Source organism: Amphiprion ocellaris, chromosome 21 (assembly GCF_022539595.1).
Source record: "Amphiprion ocellaris isolate individual 3 ecotype Okinawa chromosome 21, ASM2253959v1, whole genome shotgun sequence".
NCBI classification, from domain to species: domain Eukaryota; kingdom Metazoa; phylum Chordata; class Actinopteri; family Pomacentridae; genus Amphiprion; species Amphiprion ocellaris.
The window spans coordinates 16155692-16173792 of NC_072786.1; the positions used below are offsets into that span (position 1 = coordinate 16155692).

An 18101-nucleotide genomic window follows, 5' to 3' on the forward strand; every position below is an offset into this window, starting at 1 on the left:
AAATGTGAAATTGTCGAGCAAAATAAATGAGAAAAGGTTGTTGTGATTTTGGCACACAAACTGTGTCCTTTGTTGTCTGTGATGTTTTTGGACTCAAATGAAATGCAGAAAAATCTTCCCCTTAAGCGCCTCACAAAACTGTTTGTGCAAGCCTTTCCTTTAATGTGATTGGGTGCAGAGGAAAGTCATACGGCAGCGTTACTGGGTCCTACCTAATAAGGCTGCTGTTGCAGTTTTTACAGAAAAGTGACCAGAGTGCTCATCCAAACATGAAACAGACAGTTGCTGTCAGATTAACAGAAAATAGTTAATGTCTGAAAGGAGTTACAGACTAACCTCCTCCAACCTGCATACACATACATGCACATATGACACACACTCACCGCCTCCACCAGACTTCCTGCGCTGCCATGAGACAGCGAGCTGGAGTCTTTTCCCAGTAGCGAGGGCACCGTGAGCGACACCGGCCGTGGTGCTCTTTGACTGGACGCTGACATGCTAGGGCTAGGACTGGGCACCCGGCTGTTCCCATTGCTGTCGCTGTACCTGGGGGCAAGGCTTCAGTTTAATAAAAACATTACTGTGCCTACGGTATCATGCAAACTGTAAACTAGCAGCTATTTTCGAGGCACTTAGTCTTACCAGGGCCCACAGTTGACAGAAGGCAAGCTAGTATTGAGCTTTTCATGGGAACTGGAGCCCTCTAACCTCAGGGAGGGAACTCGCTGATAAGAGGAATCGCTGCATTGGCCTGGAAGAACAAAGGCAGCAGAAACAGCAGTTAGAAGAAAAAACCTACCTCTATTCTGCTTCCAGTGATGTGTTTTTCTCCTCATTAAATGCGGGTATAATTGTGCTTCCATCCAGTTTTTTTCAGTATGTGACAAACAGCTTTTTGGCCTTTGAAGTGAGCACAGGATGTGGCTGTACCTGTGGGACTGGCTGGAGGCGTGGAGCACAGCCGACTGAAGAGGGTCGGTGAGTGACTCCTTCTTAGCAGAGGACTCAACCCTGCCACTGCCAGAGCCTGGAGGAGAAAAACCAAACAGCAGAGGAAGGATTATATTTGCAGAAGAAAGCTGGGATTTCAACCTCACATTTTTGTATTGAAAACATATTTACAAATTGTTTAAGTGCAAGATTATTATGTGGGGATCTGCTACCTGATGATGTACAAGATGTAAAGGTACTGCTGTCTTCTGGGAGACATCTGGCCTGGACTGTCTCCGGAGACACTCCAGATGGAAGGACGATCTCCGCCCTGACAGCACAAAGATGCAAAAAAAAAAAAAAAACCCAGCATGTAAAAATACAGGAAAAAGTGAGCAGTGTATTCACATTTTATCTGTGCATGTGTGTCTGCTCACCCAGAGAAGTGGGGCAGAGGAAGACTCTCCTGGGAGACTGCCACCCTCCTCCTCCTCTTCTGTCCTCTACCTCCTCTGCATCCTCCATGGGAGTCAGCTGCTTACATGTTTCGTCATGATACACCAGCCTAATAAGCACACAGATGCACAAAGTTACACAAACCTAAACTAATAACATTTTAAGATGAAAATGTAAATGTTAAATCAAAGAGTACATGTCAGAGGAGAGCGAGTGGTCATCCTCGTGGTACTCCCTGTCGTCTGCATAGCTCTCATCGTACGTCTCCTCCGTCGACCCCTCCCCTCTTCGGATGATTGGCTGACGGCTGTCACTCGAGTCCGAGCTACAAACAGACAAACAGGCAAAAACGACCAAACAGGCGAACAGACATATAAAAAACACAAAATGAACATAAACACACACCACAGATGGTAAAACATGAGGACAAGTACGCAAACACATGTAAACACACAGAAAAAAAGCAGCTGATTAGCAAAAAACTCAGGAAGGAGCTCAGGAGGAGGAGGAGAGCAAGAAACCCACGGAGGCTTAACTATAGCATGTAAGATAAGGAAGGAGGAGGAGAAGAAAAAGCCTGAGGAGAAGCGGGTGGGAATTACAGCTACATTGAAGCAAAATGGTGAATAGCATTAAAGGCAACACCTGGAATATGATAAATGATAGCAAGACTGAAGTTCAGACATCTTTCAACAGCAAAGATATTAATGAGGGATTGTATCAGGTAATGTTGCTCACTAACCCTCAGAGAGCTGTATTTTAATGTAGGCCCACTGGGAAATTAACTGGGTAATTTTTGTGCTGTTGTCAGTATTCCAAGTAAAGGTCAATAAGGAATCAAAGGACGTCAGTTTTTTTCGGTTTGGAAGAGGATGTAATTTTGTTGACAGAGAAGACAAGGAAGTCTTCAGCTCTGTATTTTAACCCTCTGAACCCCAAAACCCACCGGTGGTTTTGAAGGCAAGTCAAAAAATCACGTAAATTACACCATTTATCAAAGCTAGAAACTGCAAAAATATGTTTTTTTTTTTTTTTTTTTTTTTTACAGTTTCTCGACAAATTTTCAACTTTCGGTTCTTGAACTACTCATTTTTGACATACTGTTCCATTGGAAGACTTGATCCAATTTAAGCTTAAAATTGCGATATTTCATTAATATCACTTTTTTTCCACATATCTTGTTTAAAAGTCCTCAAAAATAAAATGTTTGCACTAACTAGATTCTGTAAAAAGCAAAAATTTCTGCAATTTTTTTCTTCTTCGGTGCAATCATGACACCATTAGTGCCTCAGCTGTAATCGACTGTCATGTGACAAAAATTCAGTGACTTTTATAACTGCAGGATGACAAATACAGCGATAAATTAAAAACGAAAGCAGTTAATTATCTATTGTATGTAGAGTCAACATTTTTCCCACTATTGGTAACTCAATTTTTGTAAAAATAGAAAATTAAAGAAATTCAACTTTAGTTGTTTGTGCCATACTGCAGAGAGAATATTTTAAAAAATGTTATATCTACTTCTAGTAATGGCTGTGCTGTTTCTATAAAGGTGCAGGACTTTATATTGCTGTACGAAATGAGCCCACATTGACCAACAGTGTATCAGGAGCAAAAAACCTGAAGAAAGTGCATCGGGTTCCGAGGGTTAAAACAAATCCATATCTAAACCCTGCATGTAATCTGTATTATGTTCTATTCTCTTTGCTTCTCAAAGATGTCTTCCCACCAGTCACATCTATTTCATACCCCAGACTTTAAGGAAACATCCTGACATTTGAATTTTAACATTTTTTTTTTCACCAGATTGTTAATTAAAAAGCTACAACATGTCAGTTACCCAAAAAAAAAACCATCTGCCAATGGTTATGTTTCAAATTAAGAGATGAAACACACTGCCTGGTTTGCAGTGCCCATTATTTTTAATGATGACCATTCACAAATGCACTAACTATGCTTTAATTATTTCCGGCAGAAGTACATGAACTTCTCCTAAGAACAGCCTGGTGAAGGAAACATCCATCCATCCATTATCTATACACCGCTTAATCCTCATTAGGGTCGCGGGGGGGGCTGGAGCCTATCCCAGCTGACTCGGGCGAAGGCAGGGGACACCCTAGACAGGTCGCCAGTCTGTCGCAGGGCTACATACAAAGACAAACAAGCACTCTCACATTCACACCTACGGGCAATTTAGAGTAATCAATTAACCTCAGCATATTTTTGGACTGTGGGAGGAAGCCGGAGTACCCGGAGAAAACCCACGCATGCACAGGGAGAACATGCAAACTCCATGCAGAAAGATCCCGGGAAAGCCGGGACGCGAACCAGGGATCTTCTCGCTGCAAGGCGAAAGTGCTAACCACTACGCCACTGTGCAGCCCTTGTGAAGGAAACAAAACAAGAAAAATCAAAATGCCATGATGTCCATGTAATCAGCTATTTAAAGGTTCCACAGCAAACTCTGGGTTAGAGCAGCATTTAATTAAAACCTGACTGAGGCTGCTGACTTTGAACAAACCTTTGTGGAGGTTAACCTGTCCGTTAATCGATCAAATCCACAGAGATAGTGCATCAGAAAGCTTATACTTTGTTTTCCCTGTAATGGAGCTCTTAATTCTAGTTCACTTACTGCCTCTAAGTAGGGAAAGTGAATGAGTACAACTCTATCTTTAACTTTTATTGAGGCACTTATCTTGTGTGGATCATAGTGCATAGATGCCAGCGAACACAATTTGCAAACATAACTAAAGTCTAAAGCGACTAAAGTAGCTGCAATATTTATTAAAACCCATAATAGAAAAAGAATGTGGAAGGAATAAAAAAAACATTCTAATGAATTTGCTATTCTTAAAGGTGTGTAAATTTGGCTCTGAGGGTGGTGCGAGAAAGGAGTCATGCAGTCATTAAAATAGGCATGCATGCACTCCACAGTAATTTTACATTTTAATACTTTTGGACTAAAGATTGGCATTCACATTTTTACTAGAGCTTAAGAAGCGTTGGTTAACACAAACTGTAGTCGTGAAGATGTTGCTCTGTGTTGGACGGACTGAATAACTGAATAAAATAATAATAACAAAATTTGAAAAAAACATGACATTAGTTAGCTCTGTACAGTATGTTTTATCTTAAATACATCTTCCACAATCAAAATTCAAATCTACTGAGCTACTATCCTCAAAATAGCAGATAAGTATTAGCTTTCAGATGTTGAATTTCTATTCAGAAAAGGGACAAAGAGCTAACATTGTGTCTAACCCAGACATGCCATAATATAAAGAATAATGCAACAGCAGCAACAGAAGCCCTGGATTTCACCAAACAGTCTGTATATGGCTTTGGAAGCTGATTTTATAGTAGCAGCATGTAGCCTGGCTTATGGCTATAGCAACGAAAGCGTTATGTGCATAGCAACGAGTGTCGCTATAGCACCTTGACAGCTATGCTATTTTGTATAGCATCATGAAATCTTTTTGCGCTCACTTAGGGGAGTGACAGAACACACACACACACACACACACACGCGCACACTTTATCTCTCTGTCCCCTGACAACATACCGCATTAGGGTGTCATAAAAACACGTCCTGCTTGCCACCAGAAACAAAAGACAGGGAAAGAAAGCAGGTAGTATGAAGAAAGTGAAGGAAGTAGTGGGATCATCACCTAAGTGTCATTTTGGTGATTATATTAACTAGCTAGCTTAGTATTTATAATGATGGCCCGGAAATGAAAGAGAAAAATTCAAGAGCAAATTAAGTACAGTCTAAAACAACACTTTCATAAAGGGAAATTATGTTTAGCACTTGTTCAGATGCAGATGTAAGATACCGTCCAGCCTGTACTCACCTCTTTGGAGGAAAGCACCATGCAGATCTTGGCAGCAGGATGGGGGTGAGCGGCTGCCCCGTGTGTCCGTCCACAGTGCTTATGGATGGGCTTGGGAATCGACTGATGCCCTGCGTTGCCACCCCGGCCATGCCAGTGTTGTTGGCATTGTTGATGTTGGCGTTGGAGCCTGATGAGGAGTAAGAGGAAGGGGTGAAAGTCGTCGAGTCCATGAGCTTCTCATGAGACGGACTCTCGCCCTCACAAGGTGAGCCTTTCTGGCTGATATGCAGGGGACGCTGGGTAGTAAAGGACTGTGGGAAGGAGCCACGGCCGTCGCTCTGGTTGTAGTAGTTGACGTGGTTGCCAAACAACCCGCCTGTACGCTGTATTGGGAGAGGACAGAATGCAAAAGACAAACAAAGGAGTGAAACATGGAGAGACAGGAAGAAGAGAAAAGGAAAGGGAAAATGGGATGTGAAAAAAATAATAAAGTTAGAATTAAATTTCAGGTAAAATATCTCTATACATTACCGCACAGAACACTAAACTCAAACGTCATAATTACTACTTTAACATTCACTGCGAGCAGCAATAAAACTTTGCACAGCCATGATGGAAATGCAAAGCAAATGCTTTTTGTCGCCAAGCAAAGAGATGTATTATTAACCATGTGTCCCATTAAACAAGGGAAAGTTTTCAACACATTAAAATACTTGACATGGGAGCAGAATGATGTGATTTAAAGATGAACAAGGCACTAAAACTCATCAAAAATCTCAATATCAGCTATCAGAAGATTGATCTGACGTTATCTCCAGTTAGCTATTGCTGCTTAAAAATACGTAGAGCCACTTGTTTCATGTAAAATACTGCAGCAAACAAAGCAGAGCATATGAATGTTGCAATGGTCACGAAAATGGAAGGCTGACAACTTGCTTAACTCACCCTCTTCGCAGCAGGAGAAGAAGCTTTGTATGTGTGTGCATACATGGATGAGGTTTATAGTTAGTCCTAAAGTTTTTCATGATGATGTTGGGTTTGGTTCTGTGTTTTTGTCTTGTAAAATCAAACTGTGTTTTATGATTTGTGCTCGCTGGAATTTTTCTTCAAAACCCAGCAGACCAGCTTCAAAAACGTAGTTCTGAATCTGCAGCCAAGCTATGTGGTGGAAAATGAGGCTTTTTAAAAAAATGTGTTTTTGATTCATGCAGGCATGTATGTGTATGTGAATGGAGCAGTAATAAGGCTTCAAGCTGGCGCTGATCATCTCTCTCTTGCTCTCTCTCTGGAGAGTGAGTGAAAGTGTGTGTATCCAACCTTTACCCTGAAGATATCATCCTCAGATGCTGCTGACACAGGCTCCTTCAGGCCTTTATCCAGCTCCTCCTCCACGGTCAGGTCTCCAGAGATGGCCCTCCTAATCTCTGGACCAATGTCATGCAATGTCCGCAGGCCCGCCTACACACGGACATTAAGTGTTGCTTACTTATAGCTCATTCATATCAAAAGAAGCTGACTACATACACTGTATTTCCACTTCTTTAATCATTTTTGGAAGTATAAACAAAACTGCAGTGTGTACCTGCAGAGAGAGGGCAGTTTTGGGGGGCACCTTGGCCACGAGCCCTTGTTCTTTCCTCTTCTTAAACTTGCGGAAATATTCCTGGATGAGGAAGGTGGCGTAGAACTTCCCAACTGTTACCTCATCATCTGCAAAAAAATACAAATATTGCAATTAAGATAGAATAATGCCTCAAATAATGAGTAATTTTCAGAAAAGCTGTTGCAAGTGATATAACAAAGTAAAGTTGCAGTGTGTAGAATAATGACTGTTCAAAGTATGTTCAGTATTTGTGCGTATGAAGCTGTGTTGCAGAGGATACACACCACCAGCAGGAGGCACCACTTGATCCAGTAGCTTCATGCTGGTTCTCTTCCAGATCTTCTTCACTATTGCCCTCAGTTCCTCATTAGCCTGCTCCAGGTTGCCTGCAAACACAGTACACAAGTTCCAAGTAGTATCACCACAGTTACACGTCATATAACTTATACCTTAATCTAGGGACTTCCACTATTCTTTTGTGTCAGGAGTTTTAAATTGTGTTGTTCGACAGCAAAATGAGAATTATTGCTCCATATATTTATGATACAAGAACATTTGGGTAACATAACTTTAGAAGATCTGTCAAACACAGATCAGTACAGGTGAGGGAGGTACATCAGAACTGCTTTTTTGATCATCTAGGGGAAATTGCTTAGCTGAATGAAAAAACTATTTCCAAAAAAATGGACCAAAACACTCTCCACCAACACGTAGGTTCAATAGGTTGCTAACAAGAAATAGTCAAACAAAATGTTAAATAAGAAGCTAATAGGAGGAAAAGGTTGAAATAAGAGCAGGATTAACTGCAAAAGGCTGCATGCATGGTGACGCACGTACATTACAAGGCCTAACTAAAGGCCTAAACATTAACAAATAGTTGACCAATCTGTACCAGGACAGAAAAAAAGGTAAGACAATCTGGATCACACAGCAACAAAAGTCCCAACGTTCGAAAAGCAGTCTTGCCAATAAAAAGGTTACCAGTTTGATCCTAACAGGAAAAATCTGGGTGTATCAAAAGGCCCTTAAACCCAATTTACGTCCCTTAATCCTCATATAAATAAAGGTAAAAAGTGAGACAGTAATGTGACATGGGATTTCCATTTTATGCTTACATATTTACAAAATGATGTGCCCGTCATTGTGTATTTATGCAACTTATGTAAGTGTTTGTCCTTGTGTGCATCTGTTACCTTCAGTCTTAATCCTGAGTGCGGTTCTGACCAGAGCAAACAGTGTGGCGTTAAACATCACTGTTCCATCGCTGTTCAGAGGCATGTTCATCGACACCAGACGCTGCATGAGACAGAATACACATATGCAATTTAATTAAAAATAAAAAGCTGCCGACAGACACTGGCAGCTGGCAAGTTTCTAAAAATAAAACTGTAGTGTAACGATATGTGTGCTAATTTCCCTTTAGGGAGATCATAGAGATATTTGCTCTAAATGTACGATTTGTTGTCAGTGTGCCATTTGAGTCATTGTGGAAGGTGTTATGAGCTGTCCATATGTCATCACATTAATACAACACAACACAGTGTTTTTATACATTAATCATTTACAGTAAACAGACAGTTTTTACCTACTATGGCCCAACTACTTTTTACATTTTGCTTGATTAACTATTTTCTGGTTTTGGCTCGGCACCGTGTCTTTTTGTCTATGATTGACCATTGTTCATTAAAGACCTGAGAATTTTTTACATGTGTAAAACACACATATTTGTCACTGGAGGCTGGGCCAGGCAAGTGATTTTGATTACAAGTACATTTTATTAATTTGTAGTTTAAGTAAATATTATACACTTTGCTTGAGGATGCTACCCTCATCTGTACCTTTTGTTGGGGTAGTGAGTGCAGATTTTAATTTTGTTTCCTTTTTTTTCTTGTAAATGTAGTGATAAGTAGTGTATAATGATATTTTCTGAGTAGCATTCATTCCTTTTTTTGTATGACCTGGGTTGATTTTTTTTTTTTTTTTGGTTATGACAAATTCTTTAAAATTTGGTGCTACCATGATTGTGTCTTTGTTATTTCCTTCTTGTTAAATGCCAAGAAATAATATGAAAATACACTGTAAACACTTGAATTTAAAAGCTTTCTGAAATATTCCATAATCTCTACATTTGTGGGGCTGTGCGAGTGTGTTTACCTTGCAAGCCACCCTGTGTGGACAGAGCTTTCCGAAGCCGAGGGGAGGCTGGATTCTCCGGAGCAGAGTCACCACATCGAGGTGCTTTATCCTCCCTCTGAAAGCAGCACAGTTGTCACATTATTGACAATCTCAACAGAGTCTTCGCTGATGACAGCCTCATTATATTCTGATGGCACAGTTTGTCAGTTCTCTGTAAACTCACTTAGCTTCTGGGTCATATTCAGCCCAGATCCTCTTGAACTCGTCAAGATGATGCGGCCCCAGGATCGACCAATCACGCGTCAGGTAGTCAAAGTTGTCCATTATGACGGCCACAAACAGGTTGATGATCTGGGGTAAGTCAGGACTCAGTTAGGGATTATACTATCAAACTGTAACGTGTAATTCAAATTATCCCATGTAAGACCACTAGTGAGTTTCTCTAAAATCTACTGGATATAAACTTACTCCAAAAAACAGATTTATTGCTTTTTTGTAGAGAGTTAGATGAGATATTTCCTCTAACTGTAATTATTTATTTGTAAATTACATAATCATATTGAACATTCTCTTTTATTTTACCTAATTCTTAGGTGTCTGTTTAATAAAGTTACACAAAGATCCTTAAAGACAGAAATAATTTTTATTCCCACTGATTTATTTCTTTTAATCTACATCAGTCCTGATCATAATAACCAAATATTCAATATGCAATGCAAGTTTGAAAAAAAAAAAAAAACTCACACTCAAGACAAGACCTTAAGGACAAAAATGTCCTTGTCAAAAACACATCATGAAAATTTAATCAGTGCGATTAACATTACAATATGAAAAAAGACAAAAATTCAATTATTTTCTACATAAAAAGTGACATGGGGAAAATGATTTTTTGGATTATTGTTACTGAAAGTTGCCTCAATCATATGACTTGCTCTGTAACATTGAAAATCTGCATGTTTCTTGTTGCGTGTCTGTACTCACCAGGAAGGCACAGAGCATGTAGAAGCTGACAAAGTAAATGATAGCAAACTGGCTGCCACAGTCCTCGGTGTCTGTGCTGTTTTCATTGGTCGATCCTTTCTCACACGCTCGTTTGGGCGAACACGCCAGCATGATCTCCTGCCACGCCTCACCTGTCGCACATCTGACAGACATTCGCATGCATACGCCCGCACAAATATGCACACACATCAACGCAGATGCATGCAAAGACACATGCATATACACAAAAACAAAAGAAACATATAGAGGCACACATAAACACATATACAAACGCATACATGTGTACAGTATGCATACAAGCATACAAGCATGTAGTGACACGCAAATAATTACAAAGAAAAAAGAGGGAGACACGTACACACAGAAACGCAATTATTAGAGTGTGTACTGTATAAAAAGCAATTATGCAAAGATTGTTATATCCTGATACACTGAATTTACAGAGCAAATAATTCATATTTTTGTATTTTTTCTTGCATCAAACTACATCCGTCTTCCATTCTGAATACTTCATTGCAATTAAGCTTTTTCACTCTAAAGATGCTGTTTTTCTAGCATTTTTAGCAGGGTTTGCTATTTTTTTTTTTATTGTTTATGTTTTGCCTGTTTGCTAAATGTTAAGTATATCACAAACTCCTTCATAAAACTGAGGGAGTGATATCTGATTTCCTCACTTTAGAATGGCAAATATGAAGTATCCAAGTACACTGTTTCTGAATGGAAGCTCAGTGCTTTGATGTGTTCCATGTAGAGGTCTGTCCAGAATATGACGGGATATAAATTATGCTTTTTGGATTCTCATTCTTTCAGTTTCTGTGGTTTTCGTCCCCTGCATGGAATCTTACCATCGTCACAACCACACAGGAATGAGAAGTTTCTGGGTGTGGATCCAGGCAGTAAAATGTATTATCAGTGGACGCTTCAGACAATTGTGCTCCTCAGTGGATCAGAATATTTTGTGGTAAACCAGCATCAAGCCATGATAATACAGGGATCAGTGTTTATTATCTACAGCTTTATAGCTTTAATCAAAGTCTCTGAACGGCAGCAGTAACATGGTTGCACAGTAAAAACTGACAAAACATTTTCTCACTCCAGCTTAGACTTTTGCTCAGCATTTACAGCTATTCTGGCCTGTCATAAACGGTCAGTTATAATGCAAATTTTGGAGGTATAAAAGGAAAAAGAAATGTTATTGATGTTGAATTACAAGAAGTTAATGATAGAAAAGGACGAAGAGTGTGAAAATGCAGAGACAGAGGCAAATGTTTAACTTGAATCCAAGAACAAAGTGTAGAGATTTGGGAAAATGACTTCGAAAAATACAGGGAAAGGCAGAAAATAATTATGTTGAGGGGCGTAGTAATCTTCCTCACCTGAAGAGCAGCAGCACTGCCTGAGGGAATGTCTGGAAATTGTTGTTCCTGTTGATCTGCGTGTGGTCCTGCAGCGCTATCTTACCAAACATCTGTACAGGAGGGGAGGAAGTAGTCACAGCACACAGCATATGATGTCAGCATTGACAAGTGGAAGTCAATCAGAATGAGAGGCCAGCCATCCCCAGCAAATCAAATTAAAGCGTCTCCCACTCAACATCAGAGAAGCAAACTATACGAGAGGAAACAGAGGAACGAACAGAGAGAGGAAATGGGGAGACAAAGACAAACGATAACTGGATAGCATCAGGGAGAGGTGGGGAGAAAAGACCGAACAGGAACTCTGGACGACAAAGACTCCAGGAGGGACAGACACGGGACGAAGGCTTGCTAAAGGAGAGAAGTAAAGAGAAGACAAAAAGACAAAGGGAGGGAACAAGGGGATTAAGACATCAGCTTACCTGCATGCCGATGACAGCGTATATGAAGAACAGCATCACTATAAGCAGAGCTACGTAGGGCAGAGCCTGAAGAGAAGAGATATACGTCAGTGACGAGTCGGCTGCAGAGTTTTACTGTACCAAGGCTGGACTCCATTCACTTTCATTCAAATCTCAAACATTCAATAAATCTATAAATAATTTAGGAGACTGTTAATTAAGAAAAAGGGTTAACCTCACTTTTTTTTTTCCAAATGAGCAATTTAATTCATGAAGTGAAAGTGAACAGATCTGCATCCTCTGTGGCACAACACCAAAAACAACCCTGGACAAATCATCTGACATCGGAGTGAAAAACCTCAGTAAAATACAACCTGCTCTCTTGGTTTAGCCAGGATTCCAGTTCTCACATAATCAAATATGACCATGACAGGTATTTCTTCTATATTTACAGACAGCTCTTGAGAACTGAGCTCCTGCCTAATATTATCCCTGTGCCTGGGAGAGTAGGGTCACATCATGGAGAACTTAGCAAAAGGTTTGATTAAAAAAGTCAGTACAAACTAAAAAAAAAATGTTACTACATGAGTATATTCATGCATTTTAACACAAGTCTGGTTTCTGCTGTACTAACAGTATTCAGAATTTCCATGACTGTACTGTAACATGAAGTGGCCCATCTCAGCTAACACAAGGGAGAGAGCAGATTATTTTAATTTCCTTATAACTCTCTATCAAATGATTTCATTTTTTGGTGGAGTGCTTTGTCAAACTTATCTACTGCTCAACTACTCGCCTACAGGGAATGGTGAGCTCTCGAGGGTTAGTAATAGGGTGTAGGGTGTTTGAGAGGATAGAAGGAGGAGAAATGAGAAGGAAGAGGAGGAGAGAAAAGATTTCTGGTTAAGATGTATTCTCCCTGTTTTCCAATTTCATGACCCTGTTTACCTCCCTGTTTCTGCAACGCGACTCATAAACCTCCTCCCCGTTACCTCACGCCGTCCTTCCTTTTTTTTTTTTTAACGTCCTTCACCACTTCCCTGACTTTAAAGTAAAAGGTGGACACGTGGAAGGATGAGGTGAGGAAAGGAAAGGTGGCTTGCGAGACTCGACTCGGCTGGATTTACACAAGAACAAGGACCTTTTTAGCCCCATGTGTCTCAGATCTGAAATTACAGCACTGTATCATTCATAAATAATAAATGCGTCTATATGAGTCCTTGTTGAAAGTATTAAATTTTAACACCTACATCTGGCAAATAAACCCCAAAGTCACCAGATGAAGTCTCAAAACTAAAGTGAAATCTTCTTTAAACAGACGTTTAGTGCAATCTGGGTCACATCAGGGTTAAACTTCTCTGCGCCATTTCTGTCCTGTGTAAACTCAACCCCCTGCTCTAGCATGTTGTGTCCGGTTCTCCCCTCACTTGGAAGGATTTGATGAAGGTCCACAGCAGGGTCCGAATCCCTTCCCCGCGAGACAGCAGCTTCACCAGCCTCATCACGCGGAACAGCCGGAAGAAGGTGATGGAGATCCTGGCGTTCTCTTCAGAGTTCTGCAGTCCCTTTTGGTGGGGTTTGGTGTTTTTTTTTTTTGTTTAGAAAAAAAACACAGGACGCATGGAAACACATGCAGATAGGTAAGGGAGGGGAAACACACACACACACACACACACACACACACACACCCACACACGCAACCACACACAAGTATAGATGATCACACACACACATGTATATATGCACACAAACAAGTGTGGAAATACAGACATACAAGTAATATTTGTATGCATATTCCCACCCACACATGCAGATATGGGTGTAAATATACATAACACATACACACACATACACACACACACACACACACACACACACACACACACACACGCTGAGTTAATAAATGGAAATCTGCGTCCTACAAAATCCCATCAAAATCAACTGACAAAAGAGATCTTGGAGAGAATCGGGCAGTCATGCTTATTGTTTTCTGGGTTTTTTTGGTGACTTCATGGAAAAATCACTTGGCAACAAAGAGATCAACAAATCATCCACCGGCTTCCTGAAAACATCCATTGCAGCCTCTATTCCCTTTCATAAACCGGATGAATCACATGTGACATTAAGTGTCTTTCAAAGCAGCTGACTGATTTGTCTTAACTGATGTTTCTGACTCTGAAAGTCCTAATCACGGCAAAGAAAACACCCGTGGCTGTTGTGTCTACATTTTATTACAGGTAAATCTAGCCTTGCTCTGACATTTGACAAACAAGCATTAAAATACTTTCGGGACACCTGAAGTAAATCTTCCAACTAAGCTGAGGGATTAGATTATTCAGCGCTGCTACAGACTAAATATCTAACAGCTGAGACGAAGCCAGAGTCCTCCATCGATGGAGGTAAGCACTTTCCAACAAATCACTGATAACAATTCATAGCAGACACAGTGCAGAAATTCTTGCCTGAAGCCTGATTCCTGTTTCAATAAATCATGCAGGCAGGCTAATTGTTTGTCTGTCACAGAAAAACTGGCCACCTGAAAGAACAATCCAAATATAATATTCAGCAGGATAAAGATATTACTGCCCAATGCAGCCACTGCCACCTCAGAAAATAATATTTTCATGGGTGGCAAATCTCCTTATCTCGACCGTCTGTCTACTATAATCTTCCAGAAAGTGCTTTCGCACCAGCAATCTTTTTATTTCCAGAGCAAAAGAATATGCAATAATCGGCCTCTAAAGGCATTTACGCCATCCATTATTCGGTATGCTCTGGAATGTTTTTTGCTTTTTATCCAAAATGTGTCTTAGCAAAGTTCTAAAGTGCAAGGTTAGGAGACACTGATTTCTAACTGCCTATTGTGCCAGTAGTCGTCCCCAGGAAATAACTCCACGATGAAATATTCAGCCATCTAGCTGAGTGCTATTCTAATACAGATTTATTTATTTATGCTGCTCCTGCTTGTTCTCTGGGACAAAAAGGCGGAAAAACAAAGGCCACATCAGGGTTTGTGTGCAGCACGATGCACTGAATACAGCAGCTAAAGAGATCATCCACGATTTATGCCACAATTATCTCAATCAGATGAAGCTGAGGACAAGAGGATCAAATCATCAGCAACAATAACTGCACTAATAATGATGCAAAAATGACAAGAAAACATAAAATAATCAATATTTTAAATTGCACCAATACGGACTGAATAAACTTGACCACACACAATGTGGTATTTCAACCACAACAACCAGAAAAGAGTTACACTACTTGACCCAAAAAAACACAACGAGTCTCTCTAACCTCTACATCCGTTTTGCCATTCATGTTTTTCCAAGAAGCCATCAATTCTTTATGTTAATCCCACAGAGAACACATAGTGTGCCCCTACAAAGAACTTGCCATTCTCCACACATCGTGCTGCAGTTTGGGACAACAGATGTCATATTACTTTCCAACATAATACCGATCTGGTGTGGAAGTTTCACTAAAATCTATCTATTATTTTACAATCCTTGGATAATGCAGAAAAAGTTGGGCTCTCTTTAAAGGTAGATTTTTATGATGTAAGTGTTGATAAGTAAGTGGAGACATGAGTTGTCCCAAACTCCAGATGTGTTAAAAATGCCACATCCTTCTGAGGAGTGTAAATCACAGTTCTGTACTGCATGTAATATCACAGTTGGACCACAGTGGGCACCACTGCACCATTGAGAAAGAGTGGGGGGAGTGAGCGGGAGAGGTACAGTGACAGTTAGTGTAAGAAAGACAGAGACAGAGAGTAAGAATAGTTTGATAGAGACAAACAAATTCATAAATAGACATGTAGACAGATAGATAGATAGATAGATAGATAGATAGATAGATAGATAGATAGATAGATAGATACATAGATACATAGATAGATAGATAGATAGATAGATAGATACATAGATAGATAGATAGATAGACAGCGTGATAGCGTGACCATGATGGCTTGTACCGATGATGAAGCACGAAAGATACCACACCCATAAGGGAAAGGGGCGCGACTTGCAAGCCATGGGGATGTGGGGACAGCGGGCGCCATGGCAACAACAATAGCCACTTATACTAGACCTGCACAGTACAGTGTCCTTCACTATACGTACACACATATATATATACACATATATAGAAACATTTAAAAGTACAAACAACAGCAACATAACTAACTGGGCATGCTGCGGGATATAACAGCACGAGCGACAGAGGAGGGGGACGACAAGGTAAATGAAAAAGCCAAAAGTTCTGGATCATACCGTGGATGGCATAGCAGAAGGAGGGATGGAAGGATGGAGGGATGGAGGGGTGGTGGAGGAGGTAGGGAGGCGGACGAGGTTACCGTCGGAGCGTACCATTGGCCTTACCACAGGGGGGTGAGAGGAGGAAGAGGAGGAAGAGGAGGACGAAGAGGAGGAGGAGGACGAGGACGAGTCAGCTGGCTTTAAGGAAAGGCAACAAAGATCAGCACCAGAGTAGCGCCTCAGTGTGTGTGTGTGTATGTGTGTGTGTGTGTGTGGTTGTATTTTTTGTGAAATGTAGTGAAAGTTTGGCACCAGCCCAGACAAAAAGAACTCCTAAACCACCAGGCAAGTGAGAGTTCAGTCTCTGATCAACTCTCGTGGTCATGACAAAAAACAGACTTTCATCTCAGTGATGAGGGAGGTTTCTGTGTGATATTACTGCTTATAGAGATTGGCCCCGTCTTCTGCGAGGGCCACATAAAGCTGAATCACTTCTTATTAAAGTGGTGGAAGATTGAAGCATGGAACAGTAGGATATTGGTAAATTTCTGTGCAACGGCTTGAGGGCAAAAATACTGAATGATGAAAAAGAAGCTGTGTGTGTATGTGCGATGCTTATATGCAGGTCTGATGTCATGTGAGCCTGCCATGGGCCTGTGTGAATGACGGGGAATAGAGGGGCGACTCTGTAGCTATCTGTTTTTCTTTCTGCCAGCTGAAGCTACAGAACAGAAACACTGGTTGAAGCTTTAGCTTAACTTGGGCCCCATTTACCAAAAGCATCTTATATTGTTCAGGTCATTGATTGACCTGAGAGCAGTTAAAATCCAACTGAAATCCAACTGAAATTAGAATTGCTTGGACCTTGTGAAACAATATACACAGACTCAGAACTCAGAACTGAATGTAGTTTCTGAGTGTTTTTTTTTTTTTAATCCTTTCTCGTTTTTACTCACTGTGGATTAATTTCCACTGTAATATAAAGTCCTGCACATCTATGGAAACAGCACAACCATGACTAAGAGTAAAGATAACTCAAAACTGTCTTTTGTGCAGTAAGAAAGTTATTGTGCCACACATTGTTAAAATGGAAGGTGGGGGTGGGGGGGAGGCAACTGTGTATACACAGCTTGCAATTCAGCTGAAAAGTATCTGAATTTTTGCTCTGTGACTGTTGGACAAAATCTGACTTGTGCAAACAATATATTTCAAGGACTGTAAGAAAGTTGAAAATCCAAAGATTGTTTTTACAGTTTCTGGCTATGATAAATGGGGTAATTTTAGCAGTTTCTGAAAGGATGACATGCCTTTTAAACTCTCTGGTGGATTTTAGGGTTCAGGAAGTGGGGCAGAGGTGTCTTCATAAGGCATTTGACCACCAGGTACTGCCTGAGCATCTTAAATGAACCATGGCGCTGAAAGGCCACAGCATATGATTCACATCATTTTCATCCTGTGTTGATTTGCAGTGACCAGTCCCTCTAAAATGACAAGTGGACTCCAAAACATGTCAATAAAACACCCTCTACAGCATAACAGTGCAACTACATTTCCTCACTGTAAGGGACAAGGTTTCAGGTTGTCCTTTAATCTGTCACCTGGCTGTTTGTTGTTTTTAATTGTATAACGACAACTTAATCAGAACACGACTTAATTTACTTACAGGTCAAAGAAGCATTAGAATACAACAGTAAACAAAGTCAGTGAGATAAGATATGCATCGGAGTCAGTTCCACTAATGACAAAGATGCACTAGATGCTTTTGGAAATTGGAGCCCACATGTGTCTACATAACACTTAGAAGCACACAAAGTATACACTGTAGGGAGACAACCACTGGTTATCTCTGACACTGCAACATTTTACACTTGTAGGAGTGATAGATTAACTAGTAGTTCAATCTATGACTCAAAAGCTGTTCACTCTGCATTGGAAATGGCCCCGTTAAAATACCTTACAAAAACATAAATGCATCATTACTTCCTCTTTCTCCTAGAATAAGGAAGGAACTGAGCAGCTGAGCAGAGTAACTTTGAAGGAAGAAGGAAGCAAGGGAGAAAGAA

At 40.5% G+C, this 18101-nt stretch overlaps 1 protein-coding gene across 18 annotated transcripts in view; it reads right to left on the minus strand.

Moving 5' to 3' along the window:
- The window catches only part of cacna1c (calcium channel, voltage-dependent, L type, alpha 1C subunit), a 216207-nt gene that overhangs the window by 12058 nt on the left and 186048 nt on the right, over window positions 1-18101 (minus strand). For 9 of the 18 annotated variants that reach the window (XM_055006548.1, XM_055006545.1, XM_055006543.1 and 6 more), the window contains 19 exons: window positions 16054-16236; window positions 13204-13341; window positions 11798-11863; window positions 11337-11428; window positions 9940-10102; window positions 9182-9309; window positions 8977-9073; window positions 8016-8118; window positions 7107-7208; window positions 6802-6929; window positions 6537-6677; window positions 5238-5602; window positions 4949-4975; window positions 1583-1711; window positions 1368-1495; window positions 1164-1261; window positions 931-1027; window positions 643-751; window positions 384-546 (listed from right to left, as the gene is read on the minus strand). In XM_055006548.1, the coding sequence (XP_054862523.1) occupies window positions 384-546; window positions 643-751; window positions 931-1027; window positions 1164-1261; window positions 1368-1495; window positions 1583-1711; window positions 4949-4975; window positions 5238-5602; window positions 6537-6677; window positions 6802-6929; window positions 7107-7208; window positions 8016-8118; window positions 8977-9073; window positions 9182-9309; window positions 9940-10102; window positions 11337-11428; window positions 11798-11863; window positions 13204-13341; window positions 16054-16236 (2457 nt within the window). The remainder of the gene's footprint in view (window positions 1-383; window positions 547-642; window positions 752-930; window positions 1028-1163; window positions 1262-1367; window positions 1496-1582; window positions 1712-4948; window positions 4976-5237; window positions 5603-6536; window positions 6678-6801; window positions 6930-7106; window positions 7209-8015; window positions 8119-8976; window positions 9074-9181; window positions 9310-9939; window positions 10103-11336; window positions 11429-11797; window positions 11864-13203; window positions 13342-16053; window positions 16237-18101) is intronic. The other 9 variants (XM_055006555.1, XM_055006556.1, XM_055006542.1 and 6 more) reach the window with 6 other exon arrangements.